This window comes from Ptychodera flava, chromosome 3 (genome assembly GCF_041260155.1).
Source record: "Ptychodera flava strain L36383 chromosome 3, AS_Pfla_20210202, whole genome shotgun sequence".
Classification (NCBI taxonomy): Eukaryota; Metazoa; Hemichordata; class Enteropneusta; family Ptychoderidae; genus Ptychodera; species Ptychodera flava.
Genome location: NC_091930.1, coordinates 50,123,351 through 50,151,316, shown reverse-complemented (window position 1 = coordinate 50,151,316; position 27,966 = coordinate 50,123,351). Strand labels below are relative to the sequence as shown.

At 36.2% G+C, this 27,966-nt stretch overlaps 3 protein-coding genes across 3 annotated transcripts in view; all 3 read right to left on the bottom strand.

Moving 5' to 3' along the window:
* Positions 1–27,966, bottom strand: part of LOC139129383 (uncharacterized) — a 118,036-nt gene that overhangs the window by 89,295 nt on the left and 775 nt on the right. The window lies entirely within an intron of this gene.
* LOC139130228 (uncharacterized) lies at positions 17,523–20,427 on the bottom strand. The gene is made up of 2 exons (XM_070695978.1): positions 20,054–20,427; positions 17,523–18,207 (listed from the first exon to the last, which is right to left on the bottom strand). The coding sequence occupies exons 1-2, from the start codon at positions 20,280–20,282 to the stop codon at positions 17,798–17,800; spliced, it is 639 nt and encodes a 212-aa protein (XP_070552079.1). The 5' UTR covers positions 20,283–20,427; the 3' UTR covers positions 17,523–17,797.
* LOC139130264 (uncharacterized) lies at positions 22,329–27,210 on the bottom strand. Its single transcript, XM_070696016.1, has 4 exons — positions 25,938–27,210; positions 25,452–25,544; positions 22,721–22,813; positions 22,329–22,366 (listed from the first exon to the last, which is right to left on the bottom strand). The coding sequence occupies exons 1-4, from the start codon at positions 27,208–27,210 to the stop codon at positions 22,329–22,331; spliced, it is 1,497 nt and encodes a 498-aa protein (XP_070552117.1).

The window sequence follows — 27,966 nt, the reverse complement described above, 5'->3', positions numbered from 1 at the left end:
TAACGAAAGACCCAGCATTTTCTTTGTCAATGCAACTTGTGAGTGTATCACTGGCATTATTATTGTTGACGAAATCCGATTCTGGACGTAAATTTGATCACCACCACTAGCGATGAATGCAGAACAAAGATATCCAGTCAATCCAAATAAGCTAGTGTGTACTGAGTATTCCAGTATGCTATGGGAAGTACATCTACAAAATGTTGCTATCATGTGTGACAAAAACCGAAATAGTTGTCAAATGTTACAGTTATTGGGCATTTAATCAGGTTTGGAAAGGAAGCCCATGTTTTGCGCATCGAGACAAGCCAAGACCCTTGAAGAAGAAGATTAGAGAACTCAATACTCCTTGTGGTAGCAATCATCTCATGACGTCATGGGTTGTCTTCGCAACAAAAGACGAAACATGTTTATTTTAAATTATACTTCTAACTTCTGCCCCGGTATAGCCGATTCTTTCTCTACTCATGTTGCATGGTGACGTATTAGACGGTATGACATATGTGACAGATAGCAGTAAAATGAATCCGAGCGCAGAATTCGAGTTTGCTGACAACGTCTCATGTATTTACCTTCACCGACGAGGGCGCTTTCAATCATGCTACACGGGCCCTTCGCATCTGCAGGGAATTTCAGATACTTATTATATGATGAAGAATCAATGTTGATGAGCTGCGATTTTGGTTAAAGGTATTTGGGTAAAATTTCTGTTGGTTTCCGTTCATTTGCAGTCCCTGAACCACTTATCTCATAGCGGAGAGTAAGCCGTCTGATTTGCTGTCCCAACGCTACACGAATATTAATGCCGAAATTGACTTTTCCAATCTATTATTACTTTATTATAATTCAAAAAGCTCATTGTTTACACAATTTCACACATGATCTCCATAAGCAACTAATTAACCTTACAGTGAAACCATGACGAGTGAATTGCAAAAATGTTTTCAAAACGTATTTCTATCAATAATGATACATGGACATGTCAGAAGGCTGTCTAAGTTTTGCACATTAAGCAATAATATTCATTCTGCAATTACATGTCATAAAAATTCTTTTGAAGGGTAAGAAATGTGAAAGACTTAAATTTTGTAGAATGTGGATCTATTTGGAAGTTCAGTCAATTTGCCCTACTTGGTATGTTTGGTAAAATGCACAATTTGTGTTGTGACAATAAATGTGGAACTCCTATTAAACAGGGAGAAAATTCTGATAACGATCGATATTCTCACGAGGTAAAATGTTTCTTAGTGTATGAATGGTTGCCTAGTCTTGAAAATTTGATATCCGACGATCATAAAAAGCTAACTGTTGATTTTGCATTCATTGCCTTTAAACACATAAACTCTTTCTAAAGTTACGAGTAATACCGTCTATTAAAACTTGCGTTTGACTACTGAGAAATAAACAGCACAAAAATGTATCGTAAAAAACAGACGCATTACAATTATTTAAAGTATAAAGAACGGGAAAATAAAATACAAGGTTTGGAAACCTCTTCCTTAACACGATAGATAACACTTTACCAAATCATTTACGATAATAACATGGACGAGGAAAATATAGTGTTCTTCAGAACTTGGTCAGGAGAAATACACGCAAGTCAAGAATTACAATATTTGAAAATAAAACTCCGTTCTTGAAAAATACACATTACATTGGAATAATTCTGAATTCTTTTTTACAGTTTATGAAACTAATCCTACAAAACATCATCGTGTGAAAATACCTATATCCATAATAGAGTGAAAAATACCTATAGAGTGACTAAAAATAGTGTGAAAATGAAGATTATGTATGCGACTAACTGGTAGGAAATAAAAGACTAAACCAAGAACCACAAAAAACTTCAATATTTCTATATTGCATATTGCCAAGTTTGATTTGAGACTACGTTCAGCTGTAGTATATTGGGCACACTCATGTTCAACATCTGTTAGTTCTTGAACCAGAATGAACCAACAAATGATAACCTGAATGCATATACAATGTTCAAAACAATGAACATAGCTAAATGTGCAATACAATACTGGGCAAGAGTACAAAAAAAACGAAAATGAAATAATGCCCGAAAAAGTCTGCCATCTAAATAAAATGTCTTAATACACTCTCTTGTCATAGCATCTTTTAAATCGCGATAAAACTATCAAACTCTAAAAGATACAGTCTATAATACAAAGACTAATATGTTACATGTTACAGAATTCTCTGCAGACTCGAAGCCAAGATCTCTGACCAGCCTGACGGCAGAAATTGCAATAGCGCCACCTATCAAGGGTCGATGTACTGGCGTAAGAGTATTACAGTAATGTGAGCCGGTCGGTTGTTCATCTTATAAAAACAGACACAAGTCAAAAATGGAGAAAATTACAAACGTCTTGAAATCTGTTATGAACTTCTGTATCCGTATCATTACATGAAGGGTTTCTTACATTTTCATGTTTGAGCAGCGAGATTTTGTCTGGGACTACTTTTTCTATGGTTCAAAGCTATCAATCAAATGAGTAAAGCGTTCGCCTTCAGTCAAAACATTAACAGCTGACAGGTTGCCAGCTGAAGTCATGTGTGGATTTACTCCTGGAATTTTATAAATCTGACGATGTTACAAGAAATCGGAAGGCATTATTCTGACCAGGATGAGTCTCAGAGTGTATGGACATTGTTCAGGTAAGATCTGATGAGTGTCTTTCTTGAAATCAAAACAAATATGAGAAGATTTCACAGCGATGCTTTGATGAATGTTTACAGTGAATAACAACTGTCATTGCAATGCTGTACAGAATGAACAAATGTATTCTGTAAAAAAATATGAACATGTCAACCGATCACTTGATTCCCACATCATAAACCGAATTACATCAAGACGTGAAATTCTAAGCCAAACAAGACAAGGAAAATCTGAACATTTACTCAGAAATCCAGAAATCATGTTGAAATTCGATTGAATGTTGTGAATGGATGTCAATTGTCAACATTTGACATTCTGCAGAAATATCAAAATATCTCTTCAAAATAAAACATAAAAATTTCAACTGATGACTTAAATATTATGATTTTCAAATTTTTTACATCAAAACGTAAATTCTAACCCCAACATGGCCAGGAAAATATGAACATTGCTCAGAAAATTGAAATTATTTGTATTCCCTGTGTCAAAACTATTGCATCAAAACAAAACTGATCAGAATTTCTCTACAGTTTCAAATATTCACTTTAAAAAATGACAAATTTTTAATTGATGATTTATTATATAATGATTTTCACATCCTTCACATCAAGAGGTCAAATTCTAACCCCAACATGGTCAGGAAAATATAAACATTTCTCTGAAAAATGAAATTATTTGTATTCTCTGTGTAAATACAATTTCATCAAAACAAACCTGATCACAATTTCTTCACATTTTACAAAAAGTTGACTCTAAAAATAATACAAAATTTCAGCCAATGACTTTAATTTTTACATTATTAGATTCGTTTCATCAAGATGAGAAATTCTAACCCCAACATGACTAGGAAATTATGAATAGTTTCTGAGAAAAATGAAACTTTTGACATTGTTCATGGCATCAAAACAAAGCGGATCACAATTTCTTCACATTTTACAGAAAATTCACTCTGATAAAAATACAAAATTTCTTCCAAGGGTTTCAATTTCACTTGGAGTCATTCCTGACATCTAACGAGAAATTCTAACCCAAACTTGGCTGACAAATATTGAGTTTTGATGAGAAAATCAGGAAAATTGTGTCAGTCATGGTGATGATGTGTTTGTAGGTTGTTCAGTTGTACAATTGTATTTGCTGCAATATTTGCATTGACTGTCTTCTCAGATTTCTTACTTGTAAATGACCTTGACAGTGAAATCCCTCCAATCTGAATAAACTATTCTACCGTCTGTAAACACTGCAATGTACCGAGGGTTTCCATCTACAGTTACAGTTTCCTGGTATTCACCCTGTCTATCAAATTTCACTATCTTCCCAACATCTGCCACATAAATATTGTCTGCATTGTCAACTGTAACTCCCAATGGTCTCTCTAAGTGATCACTTCCAAATTGATTCAATATTTCAAGATTACTGTCCAAAACATAGATACAATTTTCACCATTACATGACACTATGAGTTGATATTTGCTATTCATGGTCAGATAGAAGGGCCTTCTGAGATGTTGGCTTGAAATAATGTCCCCATCTCCATTACATTTGATTACACAGCATGCACCGTAGTCTGCTATGAAAACATTTCTGTCTTTATCAACAATCACACCTGTGGGGAAGTTCAGTTTACCCATTGCTATTATTTGTTTCACTTCACTCTTTGCATCACTCACTACAATGCATTGGTTGTAGTAACCCGCTGTGTAATAGTCACCATTGTCTGCCATTGCTGTGTCTTGTGGTCTGACATCTTCAGGTAAGCCAAGAACTGTGACAGATGTTAGAATCTGTGCAGTGTCTGCTGTTACTGTCTTCACACTGCCAGGCTGGTCATCAAGTCCAATGTCACATACAACTACATGTCCATTCTGGTTTATTGTCAATCCCCTCGGGTCTTGGACATCTCCTGATGATTTCTTGCCATCTCTGGACAATAACACCCTGACAGTGTTGACAGTGGTGTACCTTTGGGTGTTAGGTAAAAATTAGCAAATGCAGGTCAAAGGTCAACAGCTGATAAAACAATAGTACTGGTATTGAAACATGGTTTTTGACATGGTGACAATTGAAAAAATCGCATCAAAGAAAATATTAAAATGCTCTAAAGTTTTCTCATTTGCATAATTAATTATTTTACCCCTGTAAACAACCATTTCAGGCTGGTAAACATATTTTTCAATTTCAGCGAAATGTCAGTACATGTACTTGTTCAATTGAGTAATGACAATGATGTTTGACATTCTTAACATTTGGATTATAATTAACATGCTCTGATCAAGTAATTTGCATAATTAATGAATTTAGGTAATTAGGCTGTATCTCCATAACAGATGGATGTAATATGCTACATTCCAGCCCCGCAATCACACAAAAATTGACCAATTTGGGATCATGGCTTATCAACCAATTTCATTGTTCCTGCTGTTTTCCTTAAATGTTTGGTTAGTCCTATGTACTTGACACCTTTCGGGAAACTTGTACCTTGTTGGTCTAAAGGGCTCTTCCGATAATTTTTTATGACCCCTCGTGCTGGTGAGGTGTTAAACTTCTTTTTAACAGTAGTATAGTCTCAGTTATACACAAGTGATCAGTATTACAACAGAAAACACAAAACTCGAAAGCTATCTAGAAGCGACAAAACTCGCACTTCTAGAGATAACCTTTCAAACAAGGAAACAGAACATGTCGCGTGCTCAAAGAATCGCGATAAACAAGCTTGCAAACAATAGGCTAATTACAATAAAACCCTTCGACAAGGGTCGAGGCATCGTCATCGTAAACACAAAAGATTACGTACACGAATGCGAAAGACAATTACGCAACACCCAGTATTATACACAACTAGACAATGACGACACAGAACAAACAGTAAACAAAGTACACGAACTATTAAACAAAATGTACGAGAAAAAACACATCGACCATGATACTTATAAGTATCTCGATCCAAAAAACATAAACATCCGTACCCCGCAGTGGTACTTACTGCCTAAAATTCACAAACCGCCGGCCGAACGTTTGCAGGGAGACCAATAATTAGCGGCTGCTCTAGTCCCACTGACACAATCTCAGAATTCTCTGATTACTTCATAAAACCATTGGTCCAGCAACAACCAACGTATTTAAAGACACAACAAACTTCATACAAGAATTGAAAAAAACAAATGTCCCCCAACATGCATTTCTTGTAACACTCGACCTAGTATCTATGTACACAAACACAATTCACGACGAAGCGATTCGGCTAGTCAGTGAAAACTCACAAACCTCGCTTCAAACAAATTACGGTATCAAAAAACCACCAACGGAAGACTTTATAGAAATGCTTTCACTAATTCTAAAACACAACAGTTTGAATTTAACAAGCAATACTTCCGTCAAACCCGCGGTTGCAGCATGGGATCGAATGCGTCTCCAGAAATTGCTGACATTGCTTTTCATGAACTTGAAAGAGAATAATCGTAAACAACAGCAACAACATTCATTTCTGGAAAAGATTCAGAGATGATGTCTTTGCAATATTTCTGGGAACACAAACCGAACTCGCTTACTTCATTCAAAAAATCAACACAATGCACCCAACGTTTAAGTTTTCATACGAAAACTCAACACAAGAAATTACATTCCTAGATGTAGTAGTTTTCAGAGGTGCAAGATACCACAAAGAAAATATCCTCGACATCAAAACACATACTAAACCAAGAGACACATTCCAATTTCTACATAGAGAATCGTGTCACCAGACAGCAACATTTAATGGCTTTATTAAAGGTGAAATCCTTCGATACGCCCGCACTTGTAACGACAATGACCCTTTACTAAAAAGTGGCTTTCTTTAGAAACAAACTGCTCAACAGAGAATACAAAAACAGCGAAATCACGAATATAACAGATAAAATAAACCACAGTATTCGTAACACACTAACAAACCGTACAATTACATGTAAGGAAACAGCAAACAAACTCATCTTCAGTACAACTTACAGCCCCTACATAAAAACAAAAGATCTTAAGGCAATTCTTTAGAAACATTGGGCTGAACTGCAGAAGGACTCAACTCTAAGGAATCTATTTCCAGAATCACCAATCATTACCTACAAGAGAAATAAAAACCTAAAAGACACACTAGTCAAAACAAAATTCACAGAAGTAAAGAAACAAAAAACAAACAAACCAGACCACCAAATGGACTCACAACGAGACCCAAACATTGATATTCTTGCCTCGCTATTCGATGACCAAGATCACTACAACACATTAAAATAAATATTCACAAACACAAACTAAGGAAAGAATCTACACTGCGACTGATGAGAAACCACACTCGGGTTTCGAAACGCAAGCGTCAAAGGGTCACTCTATCAACTTTGTAACACCATAGGTCCGGCTGCGTCTCGCCATAAGCTTTCCCCACACAAACAAAACATTACCGTACACACTAATCCAAACTTCCCTACAAATATCCGAGGCGAAACAAACATTTTTATTAACACAAACAATCGGATAAGAATGTAGGAACACATTTTTGAAACGAACCAAACACAAACTCGACACAAAAACATTTTGGATAGTTAGGTGGGGAGCCTCTTTCACACTTTATACAGACAAGCGTGGGCATCTGGCGACTGATGAAATCTGCTGATGATGTCATGAATATGTAATTAGGTGAAAGTGGCCATCGACGCGTCGCAACTGGCAGTGGCGCTGCACTTGATAAGTCTTAGTCGGGTGGTTACCGAATAACTGGAACAGCCGATCGTTTGCTGAGACGATCAAAAGGTGTCAAGTGCGCCTCCGATTAAAGTAGTAAAGTAAACTATGCATAACTAATAGACGGGGCCCAGAACGTCGTTTCAGGCCCAAACGACACTCTGAGCCCCGTCAAGTTCTGTGTGGGCGCAGGGCTGTCATGTAGAATTTTGTGGAATTGTGACTGAAGTCATGGCAGTGTCATTGTGTTTCTGTTCAGTGAATTTTATCTCTGTAGTAATTACCAATTTGCATAATTAACCAACTTAGGTAATTAGGTAGTAACATAATACTTTGATGTAATACGCTAAAATTTCATGGAATTGTTGCTGACATCATTGTACTTTCATTGCATTTTGTCCGGTAACTTTTATTTCTACAATAATTACTAATTTGCATAATTAATGAATTTAGGTAATTAGGCTGTATCTCAATAATGGTTTTGTGTAATACGTTACAACTTTGTGGAATAGTTGCTGCAGCCATGGTAGTGTTATTTCATCTTGTTAGGTGAATTTTAGCTCTCTAGTAATTACTAATTTGCATAATTAATGAATTTAGGTAATTAGGCTGTATCTCAATAATGGTTTTGTGTAATACATTACAACTTTGTGGAATAGCTGCTGCAGCCATGGTAGTGTTATTGCATCTTGTAAGGTGACTTGTAGCTCTCCAGTTATGACTAATTTGGATAATTAATGAATTTAGGTTATTAGGCTGTATCTCAATTATGGTTCAGAGTAATTTGCTAAAATTTTGTGGAATAGTTCCTACATCAACAGCAGCATCATTGCCTATTTTACAGTAAATTTTATCTCTTTGGTAATTGCTAATTTGCATAATTAATGAATTTAGGTGATTAGGCTTTATATCCATAATTGATTTGAGTAAAATGCTGCAATTTTATGGAATTGTCACTGAAGCTGTGGCAGTGTTGTGCCTTTTGTCCCATAAATTTTCTCTCTTTTGTAATCGCTAATTTGCATAATTAATGAATTTAGGTCATTAGCCTGTAGCTCAATAACAGTTTGATGTAATATGCTACAATTTTGTGGAATTGTTGCTGAAGCTATTGCCATACCATTGTGTTTTGTCCTGTGAATTTTATCTCTGCTGTAATTACTAATTTGTTAATGAATGTACATAATTTGGCAATATCTAGGGAATTGTTTGATGTAATCTCTGTAAATTTGTGGAATTGTTGAAGTTTGCTGCAGTGGTGTTGTTTTTATCTACCGTGGTAGTGTATTTCATTTTTGCGTTAGTTACTTATTTGCATAATTAATGAATTTTGCTAATTAGACAATAACTCAATTTTTTGATGTACACTAAATATCATGACTTCATTGTTCAGGTCATAGCAGGATTATTGTGTTTGTCCGGATGGTGAATTTTATGTCTGTACTAATTACTAATTTTCATAATTAATATTTAGGTATCTGAACATTAGCAGTGATTTGATGAAGGATATGAACCACAAGAGAATTGTTTTGACTGTCCAGTTAATTTTAGCTCATTTTGTTTACTTTCCTGCATACTATATTAAGTTTAGTAGGAGGCATGTATTGAAAGAATTGTGGACAATTGAATTAAATTCATTGATATAAATATGGGTAGTGTTAACACGCTGAAATCTGGCCTTTGACCTTTATTTCCCTGTAGTTTCCAACTCTACCATAAGAAGTGATGTTGGATTCAAACTATGTAAAGTGAATGCTAATCAGCTAAATATACTTTTTGAGTGAAACAAGAGGACATGAGATGACATGGAATGTCAAAACCCTGAAAAAGTGTACAGCTGTTGTCACTTCACTTCCTAATATTTTTAGTGTTTCATGTACTTTGATGTTTTGTTTTATGTGTCTCCACATATTTTACACAACAGTCTGACATCACTGCACTGTGATCAAACTGATAAACACAGCAATGACCAAGGGGACGTGCTTTTCACTCTAAAACAGAAACAACACACTGAAAAATGATATGCCAAGTAACACACAAAGGTATCTAGATAGTTAAAATTATCAATTTTGTGATTGTGATATATTATGTAGCACTTTATCAGCTGTCATTGGATGTACTTCTCTGTTAGGGTTCCCTATCTTGGCAAAAACATTCTTCAAAATTGGTTCCGCAGGTAAAACCTTGAGAAGACCAATGTTCCCTACATCAAAAGTGAACAGAAAATTAACCCTACATGCAATTAGTAATCCATTTCAATATTATAGTGTGATGACGTGGAATACCTTTGACATAGAGTTCCTTTTTCCTTATTTCCCATATTGTGCGTACCTGCGTATTTTCTCATTGGGATTTTTCCATTGTTGTTACAAAGGTACAGGACTATTTTCAGTGACTAGTGGCGGGTTGTACACAACTCCTCACTTTGAAATATCTTACTAATTTACGTGTTAATTTATATCAGTTATGAGCAAAGGGGAATGGACAATTCATAAAGACATTGCTGAGTCATGTGAACATGCACGGTATCAATACTGCCTACATCAAGAATATGGTGTAATTCCTGGCAGTGTGTAGTATACTTCCTGAAATTTGCACATGATGCACATACCAATTACTTTGCAACATTCCTTATTTTTAGCCAAAATGTCTTCTGTGTTGATCACAAGGGAGCATTATACAGCTGTCATTGAAATTGTCAATCTTTTTGATCATAGAATGTATTGATGCTGGCCTGATATGCTTTGAAGTTTTGAAATGTTCAAAGTTAGTATTTTCCTTGTGACATTGTAAAGTATAATGAACCTGCAAGCAGTTTTCTCCATTTGCTTTAAAAATTCAATAAAAACTGAAAAGCTTGTTGCTCTCTTCAACTGATAGAGGCTTTAATATTGTTATGTACTAGATGCAGACCATTGCACTCAAGTAACTATAGTCCATATGCACAATAGTAATTATGAAGGTATTGGTGTGACATACATGCTACTGTTAGAAATGGATAAACACCAGCTGTGCTGCTTAGAGATTTGAATTTTTATTTTTACAAAACTAAATATACTTTGTAATACATCATGTTGTTGATATCTTTCAGAGTGATTGGGACATCTGATTGCAGAACAGTGAAGATGGATACTGTGGGATAATCTTTCACAGTTATACCTGTAATGCTGAATCTGCAGTGGAATTCTACTTGGACTGTGAGGGCAGTATTGATGATGGTGACAACAGAATGAATCACAGCCGTCACAGTTTGAAACTGATGGTGATTGATATTCTGATTGACTTGTAATGATGAATCTGCAGTGGAATTCTACTTGGACTGTGAGGGCAGTATTGATGATGGTGACAACAGAATTAATCACAGCTGTCACAGTTTGAAACTGATGGTGATGGATATTCTGATTGACTTGTAATGATGAATCTGCAGTGGAATTCTACTTGGACTGTGAGGGCAGTATTGATGATGGTGACAACAGAATTAATCACAGCTGTCACAGTTTGAAACTGATGGGATGGATATTCTGATTGACTTGTAATGATGAATCTGCAGTGGAATTCTATTTGGACTGTGAGGGCAGTATTGATGATGGTGACAACAGAATGAATCACAGCTGTTACAGTTTGAAACTGATGGTGATGGATATTGTGATTGACTTGTAATGCTGAATCTGCAGTTGAACTCTGAGGGCCTACATAATGAGTGGCAGTCCTCGTACCTACATAATGAATGACAGCTAGCTGCCAGTTTAAAAACTTTTGGTGATTCTCATGGATATTTTGGACAACTTTCGACATTGAATCTGAGTTGAAACTCTCACATACTCTGATGATATCACTGATGACAGTGACAACAGAATGAATGACAGTTGCCAGGTTTGACACTGATTATGATGGATAATCTGATGAAGACACTCACTAACCACAGACATGCCATTCTTCATTACTCTAATTACTGGTAGCTGACATTTGTGACCAAAACCACACAGCTCTGCGTACCATTACATGGTAACATGTGGTTCATTTCTTTCCACTTTAGAGAGTGTTCAGAATTTACTTCCAGGGGGACTGGAAGATTTTCTATTTTCCTGGTGATTTTTTTTTCATGCTGCCCCCTGTAAATTATGGAGAAATTCCATGGTCTCCCTCATATTTCTATATATATATATATATATATATATATATATATATATATATATATATATATATATATATATATAATATATATATTATATATATATTCATTCCATGGCCCCCTTCCAATATAATTGGACAGGAAACAAAACATGTTAATTTGTTTTTTTAGCCTTTTCTTCCATCCGTCACTGAGAAATCTTTGATCATACAAATCAGAACAAATGGGATTCTCAAGTATTAGTATCATTACACAATGTGTGAGCCTACCAACAGTTCTCCTTGATTCATACACACTGAGATCACTTCTTGATCTACAGCAAATTGATTGTGTACATATAATGTTATGGTGAATATTTCAACAATCTTACACCGTAATATTGGTGCCCAATTTTCTTGGAGAAAATTGGTGGCCCCCCCCTTGAAAATCCCCCAGCCTCCCTTAAGTAATAAGTAAATTCTGAACATTCCCTTAAAGAGACACTGTATATCATCATAGAAATTAAAGAAAATGAACGCATACAGATTAGAAATTATGTGACTTGTACAGGACATTGTGATCATACAGTGATAGTTATTTGAAAGTTAGTGTGTGCCAGATGGACTGTCATTGTAGTACATTTCCTTTTCCTAATTTTGGTATTTCCTTTTTTTGCTTTCTGCTCAATTTTTACAGGGTCAAAGTTTCTTACATGATTTCATTATGGAACACTTTTCTCATTTTTGTCATATTTTATGAGGCAGTTGTCTACATATGGTTTTGGCCTCCCATGGATTTCTTTATTGTGAGTCATGAAAATGGTGATGAAATTCAAATAAGAATCTTTTAAGAACAGCTTTCTTTCAGACTCTCTCTTAATGCAATAAATTTCACTAAACATAATAACATTTTGAAATGGTCATTTTGACTTGCTGATCTTTTTCTTAGTTCATATTTGTTCAATGTTTTTATTAGTTAGTCATGACACTGTTACCATTCAGAAATGTTAATTCCAATTTTTCCATTAAAGTCCTTTCAAAGCATGACTCATGTGGACTCAGTATTCATAACATTGGTTATGTGTACCCGTACGGATAGGTGTAATCTATAGCTTCAGCTTCACACGCAGAGCTGTTACAAATTCCTGTCAATGTTTGTTGAATATAAGGCTGTAATACGGAGCTAAATGTTGGTGTTTTTTACTGAATGAATTGTCTTGCATGTACAATAAAGAACCAATTGAGAGTTGTATTCATGTGTCATGTTTGTCAATAAAGACAGGTGTTTGCTTGCTTATTTTTGTTTGTTTACAAGTATTGTCAAAATATTATTAACAAGTTTCTGATACAATCCAATGTATGAAACAAAGCATACCCGGCCTTTGCCATGAGGAGTAAGTACTCACTTGTGTCCACCACTCTCTCTGAATACTAACCTCTGAGTATTCAGAGATGTGGACACACACGAGTTCTTACTCCTCCTCTCAATTGCAGGGTATGCCTTATTTCATTTATGTGGGATTGTATTAGAAACTTCTTGAAGTATCAATTATTGACTATACTTGTAAACAAACAAATAAACAAACAAGGAGCCTGAGTTCCATACGGTGCAACTCTGTGTCCAACACTGAATAAAATCTGTGGATAGAGTTAGTTTACAGTGACATGCAGAAATGCCAAGCTTTTGTCAAAAATACAGTCACATATTTTATGATCTGAGAACATAGACCAATGGTTAGGGAGAGAGGGTACCGTATTGCACATTATGTTACCATGCCCTGCCCGTCGCATTTTGATTGATCGAGCTGAACCACGTGACTGACCACAAATACACAGTTATGGTTTGTTTACTTGCCTGGGAACATGGATATCAAGATTAACAACTTAAAGTATCGTAACTTTACAGCTGAAATGTAAATTATAATCAATCAAAAAATAAAATGGAGCACTCATGGGCCAAGCTGAGATACTTTTTTTCTGAAAACATCTCCGGCTTTGCCAAATTTTTACTTCACGTGTGACAGTGCATCATGTATTGCTCAATTCGGGGGCCCAGTTGTCATTCGCTTGTGAAATTTTTGCAAATTTTAATGGTTTTCTTGGGTTCGTTGATATTATAATGGAAATAACAGACTCCACCCTGACCAGTAACGTTTATTTATGGGCGAGGGCTCGAGGTGAGTCAAAATTAACAGGCTCAGCAAGCCTCGCCCATTAATTTTTGGCTTTCCTCTCGCCCTTGCCCATAAATAAACATTAATGGTCAGCGCGTCGCCAGTTGTTTCTCTAGAACTGGAAATCTCATGTTTCATCAGAATTGTATAATTGCATCATTAGTGAAGTCAGATAGAAAAAAATAGAGATTAGTTTTAAATTTATGTATTTTGTGTATATGTATTTATGTGTGTATGTATGTATGTATATATCTATTGATAGATGCACATATATGTATGTATGTATGTATGTATGTATGTATGTATGTATGTATGTATGTATGTATGTATGTATGTTTATGTGTGTATGTTTATGTATCTATGTATGTATGTATGTATATATGTATCTATGTAGATATGTATCTATTGTAGATATGTATCTATGTATATGTGTATGTAGTATATGTGTATGTGTATGTATGTATGTATTTATATATGTATGCATGTATGTATGTGAGTGTGTATATACATATGTATGTATGTATGTATGTATGTATGTATGTATGTATGTATGTATGTATGTATGTATGTATGTATGTATGTATGTATGTATGTATGTATGTATGTATGTATGTATGTATGTATGTATGTATGTATGTATGTATGTATGTATGTATGTATGTAAGTATGTATGTATATATGTATACAAGGCTCGAACTTTACTTTTTTCCCAGGTAGTCCACTTTGGCTACCATCTTCTGAAGTTGGTAGGACAGTGATAATGGCTGGTAGCCCATGCATATTTTATAAAACGATATTTTTTCCATTCAGTAGACAAGAAAAACGTTATTTTTCAAGATTCTGTCCACAAAGTGAATATTTTAGTCATTTGATGTGTACTTGCACAACTATAATACCCACGGGAATAGGTGTAATGGATAACAGTGATCCTCAAAAGTTTGAAGAACTCTTGGTTTCATTCTAAGAGTTGTATGTATATTTTAATAGTTGTCATGACAACGACCGCAACCTTCTTAGCACATGCATGAGACATACTGTAGCATGGCTAAAATACACCATGGACTAGGGAGGAGGTATGATATCCGTGTAATTGTGATAGATACATTATGAACAAATTGCAGTTAAAATGTGTTTTATTGGCTATCATTTCCTGTGCCTGTCATCCAAGTACATTGTTGCGAAGTTCCACCACATGTCGTCTTTGTAATTTGCATAACAAAGTCATAGTCTGGGTTTCCTATGTCGACCTGGGTTTGACTGCGATTTGCTCATCCAAAAGTGACGGACCATAGGGGATTCAATCTCCGATGATGACGATGATGATGATTAAATATTTAAAAATGAAGATAAATAAACATATATTTGGACTCAGTAAATTTGTTGTTATTGTTGTTGTTATTGTTGTTGTCGTTGTTGATACTATTTGCAGAAAAGAACAAAGTATGCGCTGCAAATTTCAACACAGCCTAACTATACATGTGCGTCGCAAATTCAATACAGCCTAACTATACATGTGCGTTGCAAATTCAATACAGCCTAACTATACATGTGCGTTGCTGCCTAACTATACATGTGCGTTGCAAATTCAATACAGCCTAACATTACCCAAGGGGTGTCACTTCATTGCCACACACTTTTTTTCGATCGCCAAAAATGCACCTAGCATGCATCGAAATCGGTAAAATTCGACGTAGGGTCAAAGCACATTAGTCCTTCTCAATAATACTCCAACATTTTTACCTCTTACCGATGAAAAGTCGAGAAATCAGCAAGTTTTTCAGCGTATCTGGACGTCTCTTACATTTCAGATTTAAAAGGCGCGGCAGTGTATTGAGTCACGTGGGCGCTTTTCAAATCGAACCAATAGCAGAGCTGAATGGACCAGCGTGAAAACCGGAGGCAACGTAAGTTTCTCACATCTTTGGAAAGAACGATCTCTTGCTGCGGGTGAACTGGAACTGTTAAAGTTACCAGAATTTCGTATGCAGACGCACGCAGACAGTGTCACCCATAGTCTTCCAAAGACGTGAGAAACTTACGTTACTGCCGGGTTTTCACGCTGGGCCCATTTGTTCAGTACGGGCTCTGACCCTACATCGAATTTTACCGCTCTCGATGCTTGCTGGGTGCATTTTGGCGAGCTCTGCTATTGGTTCGATTTGAAAAGCGCCCACGTGACTCAATACACTGCCGCGCCTTTTAAATCTGAAATGTAAGAGACGTCCAGATACGCTGAAAAACTTGCTGATTTCTCGACTTTTCATCGGTAAGAGGTAAAAATGTTGGAGTATTATTGAGAAGGACTAATGTGCTTTGACCCTACGTCGAATTTTACCGATTTCGATGCATGCTAGGTGCATTTTTGGCGATCGAAAAAAAGTGTTTGGCAATGAAGTGACACCCCTTGGGTAATGTTAGGCTGTATTGAATTTGCAACGCACATGTATCGTTAGGCAGCAACGCACATGTATAGTTAGGCTGTATTGAATTTGCAACGCACATGTATAGTTAGGCTGTATTGAATTTGCGACGCACATGTATAGTTAGGCTGTGTTGAAATTTGCAGCGCATACTTTGTTCTTTTCTGCAAATAGTATCAACAACGACAACAACAATAACAACAACAATAACAACAAATTTACTGAGTCCAAATATATGTTTACTTATCTTCATTTTAAATATTTAATCATCATCATCGTCATCATCTGAGATTGAATCCCCTATGGACGGACCGGACATGGCAAGCGACGTACTTACTGAACTTTATGTCCAAGGCTTTGGTAGTCCATATGGGCTATCATTTCTTGGACTTTGGCAGCCCTAGGGAAAAGTTTGTAGTCTGTGGATGCGGGACTACCGCTACTTTCCAGCCCTGGTATGTATGTATGTATGTGAATATGCATGCATACAAACATGCGTGCGTGGATAAATGTCTTTCTGCATTTCTATGCTGCTTTTTGTTTACTGCAGAGAATCACCAAATGTTTCACTGATATTTTGAATGGATAATTATCTCTTAACATCAGTGGAGTTTGCCGTGTGAACAGGTTAATTTAAAATGTGAAGTTTAAAAAGATTTTGAAAGAATAATTTATCTGAGTTTCATCTTTAGTTTGTAATTATCTTTCAGTGTAATTTTTCTTTCCCTTTTAAGTCCCAATGGAGGAAGTCTAGGGGACTTATGGTTTTGGTACCATCCATCTGTGTGTCTGTGCGTCCATACATCGGCCTGTGTGTCTGTCCGTCAATTCAGATATCTCAGACATACCTGAGCCAAATTCCTTCATCTGGGTATAATGACAATAAACTATGGCATACATATGGCTGCTCATTATTTTAGGTATGGCAAGCACAATTAGTGCTGATTTGGATAAATAGTGATTTTAGAAAAAAGATAGCCCTGTGTTATTATCAGAATTGAAGCACTTAAAAATTAAAATAACTACATTTTTATGTGTATCCTAGATATCCTTCTTTACAAATTCCAACCTGCTCAGAGTGCTGGATGTAGTGATTCTCAGATACACAGAGTTGCTAGTTTTTTTTCAACGTGCTTTTTTTAAAAGTTGCAGTAATCACATCGAAATACATTGAAATGAAACAATGATATTGGCTTTTGTATTGTATAAAACACACTTATTTGTTTCATTAATGAGAGTAAATAAAATGTTTAACACAACCAGCCAACGAGGAAATATCAATATATCTAGGATAAACTGAAGACCAAGTGGATGGTTACAAACAGTTTAATGACCCCATTAACCGATAATTTATTTGCCACTTCGATACATCTCCATAGAACATTTTTACAGCATTTCCCAATTGAAGGATCAGAGCGAGATACAATAGTTCCAACATTCCAAACATGTCATTGCTACATGGATCTACCTACCTCTTTCGACCTGCCTTAACTGATGATAGACTTCCTTCTGTTCATCAGGAATGTCAGCGTCATCAACGATTGCCTGGATACGCTCTTGTAGATCCTCTTGTTTTGCAGTCAAACTGGCCTTGGCGTTGGTCTTCCCTGACTTTGTCCGAACCAACACTCTGAATCGCTCTATTATGTCTTGTTTCCCTTTGGTAGGAATGTCAAAGTCATAAATGGTGTTCTCAACATACTCCATGAGTACATCGCCTTCTATCACCAGCTTTTGATCAGGCTTGCGGTCTTGTCTGGACCCAAAGGCAGGAACTTCTGGAAAGCAATCATCAATTCTTGCTTTATTCCTACAGGAATATCTAATTCATCGATTATGGCTCCTGTGTTTCGGACGAACTCTCGTCGATCAAAAACCAATTCACAATGAGAGGCATTCAGCTGTTGTAATTCAGTCCGTATCTTGATCCATTCATTCATAAGTTCATCAAGTTCAGTTTGTCTACCTCTCTCTTGTTCCACTGACATTGCTCTTAGGATATCTCTGTCTGTAGCCTTCCGCCTTGTTGTATGTTGCCTCATTGTAACATCTACCTGTTCTCTCAGAATGTCCGATTTCATTTTTTCATTCATCTCTTCGATGACTTCAATAGGCAGATGGTGTATGTCGTCACCTGAATATAGACGTAAATTTCAATCGTAAACGATGATAATTTTTGAGATAACTACATTCGTGCTGTGTCATAATAAAATCTTAACATCTCCAAAGTCAAAAGAGGGGATTGCAAGGGGTAACCACAGCACTTGGCATTTTCTAATCACTTTTTATGAATATCAGAGAAGAATTAGCAAGGCTGAATTACAGACAAAAGTAAGAGTGGACACAATAATGTTTGTTGACAAAGTGATAACTGGTTTCAAGTCATAATAGTTATCCAATTCAGATTGGTCTTAAGAACATTTTAGATGTCACAAGTATTAAGGGAGCTTTCAGTTATTACAGGGGGATGGGCCGGGGGAATTTCGCGCACACCTGTACCGTAAAATGTGACCCTCCCCCTATCCTCCTGTCTAAAATGTGACCCTCCCCCTTGTCCGACATTCTAAAACTTGACCCCCCCCCCCCAACCACTGCGGTATTCTCCCAAGGAATAAGTAAAACAGTATCAGCTAATTTACATAATAATTGGTTCAATTGTTATGTCAGGGACAAACTACAGAGGGGAGGGCTGGTGTTTTTGGAGGGACAGTCGCAATTTATCACGCAAGAATTTTTGAAGAGATATGGTATTTCATACATTTGAGGGAGGGTCACCATATTTTGTGCAACTATAAGAAGGCAAGATGTAGCTGATTTAGTGCTTCATCCGAAAATATCAAATCATAATACATGGAGTCTATCAGGCAAATTATTGACAATTTACCCCCACAATACATACTATTGCTGTATTTTATATATGTTTGACAATGTATTTAAATGTACTTTGCTGAATAGGGATGTAAAATGTGCATTAGTGTACAAGAAATTGATTTCTGAATTTCATCTAAAAAGTTGGTTCACTATCCATTGTGTCTATGATGAAATTATAAATAATTTTTTCCAATACAAATTAGATAAATCTGTGCATTATGTATGCTTGATTATTGAGATTATTGTTCTTGATTAGACTAGAGTGGTTACAAGTCCATGGTTGTGTAAGAAATTTGATTTTGGAATTTCACAAAAATGTCGACTCACTATGCGTTTTGGTAAATGATGAAACTATGAATAATTTGTTTCAGTTCAAAATTAGATAAATCTGTGCATTTATGTATGCTTGATTTTTAAGATTATTATTCTTGATTAGACTAGAGCGATTACAAGTCAATGGTTGTGTAAGACATTTGATTTTGGAACTTCACTGAAATGTCGATTCATTATGCATTGGGCTCTATGATAACACTATGAATAATTTTTTTTTCAGTACAAAATTAGATAAATCTGTGCATTTATGTATGCTTGATTATTTAGATTATTGTTCTTGATTAGACTACAGTTGTTACAAGTCCATGATTGTGCAAGAAATTTGATTTTGGAATTACACTGAAATGTCAATTTACTATGCATGGCCGTATATAATGTGTACGTATTTTGTTGGTGATTTCCTATTCAGGAAAGATCACATGGACAATCAAAGTTTTGGCCATAAAATCAGCTTCTGTCAAAAGTGACCCTCCCCCAAGATAGGTTTATAAAAAGTGACCCTCCCCCTTCAACTGTTTTCTAAAAAGTGGCCCTCCCCTAATTCCCCGGCCCACCCTCTGTAATTACTGAAAGCTCCCTAAAGATACATGCACCAGCATACTCAAATGATAACACTTATCTGCAGATCCAACTACAAAACAACATTTAAACACATGCCCTATGCGCCGGTGGGGAAAGACAATTGACCTATCTATCAACTGAATCAGTCATCTACATCACAAATGTTTTAACTGTCTGTCCGATACTTATGATACATAATCGCAATATGAATATACCTTCCAATTCCTCCTGACATTGCAGATACTCTTCATAATCTATCGATGTTCCTAAGGACAGATAGAGGGCTCCAATTTCATCCAGCAGACTCTCAGACAGGAATGTACTCTTCACCATCCTGTGAAGACTTCCACTTGAATAGTCATCCATCAAAGACTCCAGGGCTTCCAATGACTGGCAATCCACGATATAGGAAATGCTGTTTTCACCTATATGATGCAACCTCATATCGTAATGGCGTTGATCAAGTTGTTTTCCAACCAGTACAGCGTTTTCTTTTGTTTGTTTATTGGCGTAAAAGGCAGCATCAACTTCCGCCACACTTTTACCTCTCTTTGGAATAATACCGTCTTGTCTGACCTTTATTTCAATTTCACCTGAAGTGATCAATAAGATTTACAAGAGCAGTCTTAATTTTGTTTTGCTATTTTGAACACCGTTCTAACCAGAAATATTTGTTTAATGGCAAAGTAAGAAATGATTGAAATGATGAATCCAGCAAGATATATCTAGTATTAAACAGTAATATATTAGTTTAACTTCAAAGTATTAATATCTGTCACTTAAATTCCGTGCATGTCGAATTCTTCAGACTGACTTAATTTCTCCTACATATTGACTCTCATTTCTATGGATGTAATGTACCATCATACTATGGTCTTAGGTTGTGTTTAAATTCGATAAATATTGAATGCTGATAAATCTACGCAGTTAAACCAACGCTCTGAGTTGGTTTCAAAGTGTCACCATCCAACTAATATTATTATTTTATCGATCTCTTTACCTTTCAATCGTATTCTTCCAGTACTTGAATTCTTATCACTGGTACTCTCGGCCATGTCTTCATCGCTACTTGGTTGTTCAGCTGCTGAATAAAGCATAGGGGATTCAATCTCCGATGATGACGATGATGATGATTAAATATTTAAAAATGAAGATAAATAAACATATATTTGGACTCAGTAAATTTGTTGTTATTGTTGTTGTTATTGTGTTGTTGTCGTTGTTGATACTATTTGCAGAAAGGAACAAAGTATGCGCTGCAAATTTCAACACAGCCTAACTATACATGTGCGTCGCAAATTCAATACGGCCTAACTATACATGTGCGTTGCAAATTCAATACAGCCTAACTATACATGTGCGTTGCTGCCTAACTATACATGTGCGTTGCAAATTCAATACAGCCTAACATTACCCAAGGGGTGTCACTTCATTGCCACACACTTTTTTTCGATCGCCAAAAATGCACCTAGCATGCATCGAAATCGGTAAAATTCGACGTAGGGTCAAAGCACATTAGTCCTTCTCAATAATACTCCAACATTTTTACCTCTTACCGATGAAAAGTCGAGAAATCAGCAAGTTTTTCAGCGTATCTGGACGTCTCTTACATTTCAGATTTAAAAGGCGCGGTAGTGTATTGAGTCACGTGGGCGCTTTTCAAATCGAACCAATAGCAGAGCTCGCCAAAATGCACCCAGCAAGCATCGAGAGCGGTAAAATTCGATGTAGGGTCAGAGCCCGTACTGAACGAATGGGCCCAGCGTGAAACCCGGCAGTAACGTAAGTTTCTCACGTCTTTGGAAGACTATGGGTGACACTGTCTGCATGCGTCTGCATACGAAATTCTGGTAACTTTAACAGTTCCAGTTCACCCGCAGCAAGAGATCGTTCTTTCCAAAGATGTGAGAAACTTACATTGCCTCCGGGTTTTCACGCTGGTCCATTCAGCTCTGCTATTGGTTCGATTTAAAAAGCGCCCACGTGACTCAATACACTGCCGCGCCTTTTAAATCTGAAATGTAAGAGAAGTCCAGATACGCTGAAAAACTTGCTGATTTCTCGACTTTTCATCGGTAAGAGGTAAAAATGTTGGAGTATTATTGAGAAGGACTAATGTGCTTTGACCCTACGTCGAATTTTACCGATTTCGATGCATGCTAGGTGCATTTTTGGCGATCGAAAAAAGTGTGTGGCAATGAAGTGACACCCCTTGGGTAATGTTAGGCTGTATTGAATTTGCAACGCACATGTATTGTTAGGCAGCAACGCACATGTATAGTTAGGCTGTATTGAATTTGCAACGCACATGTATAGTTAGGCTGTATTGAATTTGCGACGCACATGTATAGTTAGGCTGTGTTGAAATTTGCAGCGCATACTTTGTTCCTTTCTGCAAATAGTATCAACAACGACAACAACAATAACACAACAATAACAACAAATTTACTGAGTCCAAATATATGTTTATTTATCTTCATTTTTAAATATTTAATCATCATCATCGTCATCATCGGAGATTGAATCCCCTATGAATAAGTTGTAGGAATACGTTACAGAACATTGGCGTTTTACATCTTTATATTTATCTTGCAGATAAAATCGATCCTATGCAGCTGAATATCTATGACAATATTAATGGACAATTGAACTCAATCATTATCATCAGTATAAATGCCATGTGATTATATTTCGCTGTAAGATTTGTTACAACGCAAAACGAAATATTCGTTCGCCGTCATACATTACAGTTATATCAATCAAGTAAAAGAGTGGTATTAGCTAGATTTTGCCGAGACCATTTCTTATGCCCTGAACGAGAATCAACAGCTATGACCATTTCAGAAATAGAATATGGCTTTTACTGCGCTGTTTAGAGTTACCTTTATTGACTACACCCTCTTCTTTTTCTGTTTTATCCTTTCTGTCGGATTCCCTTGACTTGTCGACATCAGCTGCAGTCTTACCGGCTTTGCCTAAAGACAGAGTTAACATCAAACGTCATGATATATGATATTTAAGTATGATTACAGTAATGCAGGCATGACTTTCGACAAAAGAAATAACGAAATTGTGTATTGACGACATGTTCTTATTATTCTTCGACAGCGACCCGGTTATTTTGTCATTAAATTAGAAACAAAAACAAAAAGTGTTTAATGTGTACGAGGTAACTTGTTCTCTTAATAATAATAAGAGGAAAGTTTTTCTAGTATTTATTAATATCCTATTTATTAGTAAAGTCCACATACTGTGTAAGTATAATGATTGCAGACATGGTTGTTACAACACAATACGAAATATTCGTTCGAGTGAGTCCAGGGGCTCACAAAACAATGTTGTAGAATCCTTTCTCAAGCACCTCTTGCATGTAAATAAATAAATAAATAAATATATATATATATATATATATATATATATATATATATATATATATATATTATATATATATATATATATATATATATATAATTACATTCATCAACTCATCCATCCATCCATCCATCCATCCATTCGATCATCCGTGCGCCGGTACGTACGTACATACATACATACATACATACATACATACATACATACATACATACATACATACATACATACATACATACATACATACATACATACATACATACATACATACATACATACATACATACATACATACATACATACATACATACATACATACATACATACATACATACATACATACATACATACATACATACATACATACGTGTATACATACATACATACATACATACATACATACATACAAACATACATATACACATACATATATACATACATACCTTCGATCATATTTACTAAACAAACTGATTTTATTATATGTATTGGTTTTATATTTATGGCTATATGTCTCCCTACCTCGATGGAACTGGTTAAAACAAAGTGCTACTACTGCAAGGAACAATGCCAGTAGGATTCTATTGACCAAACCAACTACAAACGGAGATATCCCCGCAATGAAGGCCACCAAGCAGAAACGATTTGGATAAATGGAATACGTCGTGTAAAGCTGAACTTCGAAGAGGTCATAATCTTATGATCTCGGTTAGGCACTGAACCTTGAATAACTTTTTCTCCCATTGAACGACGTAGATTTTCTGCAAAGTAATATATACATGCATTACTTCAATAAAAAGTGTTCATATCTCTTACTCACGTTTTATACATTCTGCACATTCTGCCAACATCAGTTGGTCTCAAAATGTTGCCACCAAATAAATCTCGAACTTCAACACTACCTACCACCGTAGTTAAATGGTACACATGAGAAAAAATAAACAAAAGCTAGTATCTCTGCCTGACGAATGAATTTTGGAAGAAAGCATGAAACTTAAGTGACTGATTACGTTGAATTTCAAGTAATTAGTTTTGGTTTTTAACGAACGAGCGCCGTTTTCTCCCAAGAGGACATATGTTTATATATATATATATATATATATATATATATATATAATATATATATATATATATATATATCCCTTATTTGGTTTGCTACGCATACGTTGTTAGAAAAAGCCCACCTTTACATTCTTGATCGACAGATTTGCCAGATAAAATTTCTTTATCATCTGTTCTTACTCCTTGTAGTTCTACTGTAGGTTGCTCAGAAACATCTGGAAACAAAATAATATTTCGAAATAAATACAATTATGTCGTTCTTGCCATATATCTCATTCTAAATTATTAGTTATCGATAATAATGCTATGTATATGCGTTTGCTCTCTATGTTACTCTAGAAACCAGTGCATTTGCATTTTAGCAATTATGCATTTCTACATCTTCTGCATTTTCTACCCTGATAGCTCTGCTGGTGAACAAAACTGTCCCCAAGTATGCCCTTTGCCCAGCAAAGCGATGTATTCATTGCTCTGACAAAGTTTGCGCGCGATGTGTGATAGCGAGTATGTGAGTGCGAGTGCTTCATGAACTCTACAACGTGTGACGGGGTTGCAGTCAGAATAATTGTAAAAAACTTAATTGTAAAAAACTAAGCTCGGTTATTGTACCACTCTTTTTTAGGGTGGGAATTTAGCCGAGTGGTTTTGACTGCGATTTCTTCCCTAGGTGACTGGGTAACCGTATGTTTTAGGTTTGAATCCAATCGAAAAACTTCTGAATTCAAACAAGTGACATTTTCTTTAAATCAAAGCATGTATAGCAAGACTTTCGAGACATGGATATTGCAATGGGCTTCAAGTATTTTTATCGAGTTCTGGATAGGAAAAGTATTTTAGGTCATACTGTAATTCATGAATGACAGAAAATCCGTCTTCAGACACGTTGATATAAAAATAAAAAAAAACATTTGTCTAACTAGTAGACCAGCGTAGCAGTGATCGCCCCATCGAGTCATGGCGTAGTCATATACTTCCTTCATTTCACTGAAGTCACTCGTTATGTATCATTCTGGAACAGCCGGCCAATAATATGGCCGTTTTCAGAAATGAGAGTGCGCCTCTAACTAGACTCAACAAGCAACCGAAGCAGCTACAGAAATACAGTCTGCATAGATATAGTGTTACTTGAAGTTTGGAGTTTCCCGACCACCTTAGTGTTATACCATTTTTAGGAAGTGTTACCTGTATTGACTTCAGCCTCTTCCGCTTCAGTTTCATCCTTTCTGTCAGAGACCTTTGACTTGTTGTCGTCATCTGAAATCTTCGCGCCATTGCCTACACACAAAAATGATATTCGAAGAATACATCTCACACGAAAATAAAACAAATCAAAATCCTCTAAGTGTGTAAGGATATGAGACATTAACGTCTGACAAAATAATGCACTATATACAATTGATATGATCATACAATACCCCAATTTTCAACAGTGATTCTTCAGTAGAAATCCTCTGTCTGATATTCTGTTTCAAAGTGCCCAATATGTGTAATGTAGAATTCATTTTTCAGAATTAAAATTGATGCCACAGGTAGTGAATAGTTTATGCAATTGTATTCGATATTATCAGACAACCTCAAGATGCATATTGCCTACAGATACACATACACATACACATATACACTTCCTAATTCACTCAAAAGACCTTGTACTGTATGAGGTATTGGTACCTTTGTGTTCAACGGTAGATTGAGTTTCTGTGTCTTGATCGTCCCCATGTGGAGAGGTGCTTTGCATATCGGCAGTTATCGAGGCAACAAAACTTCCATTGCTATCCCGCAGATCCTGGGCTACCTTTTCCTTTATGTGATCTCTTATTATCTCTGCACGTTGAAATGCTGTCGGGTATTTCGTTATGACTGACACTATTCGGGCTTTCAAATCCTTTGGGTCTTCATCCATATCTACTGCACATTCTGTTGCTTCGAGCTTGTCTATGTGTTTACTGACAATCTCATCACTGTGAGACCCTTCAGGATAGACTACGGGTATCGCTGCGCACATAGCTGCCAGAGTCAGGTTACCATAACTTGTCGTAGATGGCGGAATTAATACAAGATGAGATGACATCAGTTCACTGTTCAGTTCTTCAGTACTTGTCACGATTTTAGGCGTGATCTTTAATTTTGAGCTGCGTGTCAGCTTCTCCTCTACCTCCTTTTCCTTGCTTGGTGGTATTCCTATTATTTTCCATACCGATGGAGTTTTGTTAAACATATATATGAGTTCAGCAGCCTCGTTTACCGCCTTGATAACAACATCAAGTTTCTGGGGGTCTTCCAACTCGTATTTCTGGACAACGGATATAATTTTGAATTTTTCGCGTTTTAGTATCGGTGGTTTATCTGATCTTGGAGGCACTAAGTATTCTTCGTTTATTATCGGCGAAAGAAGCTGCTGATTGGTGCTGTGATAAAGTCGGCTGTATTCCGCGTGGACACTTTCTCCTACAGAAAACGAACACTTTGCATTCTTAAATTCATCTGACATGATTCGCTTTCGAAATTCCAGTTCCTCTTTACTGCAACCTACGATCAAAGGCGTGATGTCATCTTTATCAAAGAGATTGATCAGATAGCAAGATGCCTTTGGAAACACCTTACTCAGGATTTTGAAGGTTGGTATTGAGGTGAAAGCACTGAAGCCAAACACAAATTTGACATTTGTCAATTCTTCTAATTTTGGATAGTATTCATTAGGACACAGCAGCCAGTCACCATTTGGCTCTCTGAATTGGAATAAGCCCTCCTTTGTTGGCAGTTCAAGAGTCACTCCAAGCTTTTTTGCCTCTTCTTCCTCTTCTTTTGTTGCTTGTACAGCGGTGCAGTGGACAGATATTCTCATGTTCTGCAGTAGTCTGATCACTACATGAAGAGCGTCAGTCATTCCTCCATGAATTGATGGTCCCCATCGTTCACTGACGATCAATGCTTTACTAACCATATTGCTGTCAACAAAATCAAGGAGGAAATATTTTGATTTTCTATGACAAGTGTATGGTATTCGTAATCTACTTTATGTGTAATACATTATTGTTGCTTAATTGAACGGTGTACATCTCTAAAGCAAAACACCAGCCGCATGACTTTCATTGTGTCAGATTTGAAGTCTTATTCGCAAGTCTTACACTTGAATACTTTACAATTATATTATTGAATGCATGGGCTCAAACTATCTGCTCTATACCATATTGCACGGCCAGCGATTGGCGTTTTATCACATCAGTAATCGTAATGTAAAATTTACTAGTCAAAGTGGATTCAAGTTATCGGCTCGTTCATCTTTATCTATCTTTCAAGGCGCCATTTTACATTTTGTATCAGCCACTTTAACAACGGCGAGGAGTTAACTTTCAAATGGTCTACGTCACTCGAGGTTTCAAGAAATAAGCCTAAATTCCTGGACAGTGCAACGCAAGCGCTCAGCCTAAGGTAAAAACAAATATTTGTGAACAAGCAAAAATGATGTGGTTTGAATAATCGATGGCCTTTGAATCGATCCAACCTCACCTACATTATTTTAATTCGAAAGCAGTGAGCTCAAAAGACCTAGAAGGCCCATCACGAAGAGTGATTTTCACATAAAATTACGATGACATCATCGTCTTACATCTTCCGATAAAGAAGACAGCGACTCGATATGAGTGACTTGAATATTCTTTCTATGATTCATAAAATCGTACAATGACATTTTAAAATA

What these genes read in the sequence shown, in the direction of transcription:
- LOC139130264 (XM_070696016.1), bottom strand. Translation starts at nt 27,210, where the DNA reads ATGGTTAGTAAAGCATTGATCGTCAGTGAACGATGGGGACCATCAATT. An exon ending in ATCTACCGTTGAACACAAAG is followed by an intron (nt 25,545 to 25,937) that starts GTACCAATACCT and finishes TTTTGTGTGTAG; the next exon opens with GCAATGGCGCGAAGATTTCA. An exon ending in AGAGGGTGTAGTCAATAAAG is followed by an intron (nt 22,367 to 22,720) that starts GTAACTCTAAAC and finishes ACTTATTCATAG; the next exon opens with GGGATTCAATCTCCGATGAT.
- LOC139130228 (XM_070695978.1), bottom strand. Translation starts at nt 20,282, where the DNA reads ATGAGGTTGCATCATATAGGTGAAAACAGCATTTCCTATATCGTGGAT. An exon ending in ATGTCAGGAGGAATTGGAAG is followed by an intron (nt 18,208 to 20,053) that starts GTATATTCATAT and finishes GTCTATATTCAG; the next exon opens with GTGACGACATACACCATCTG.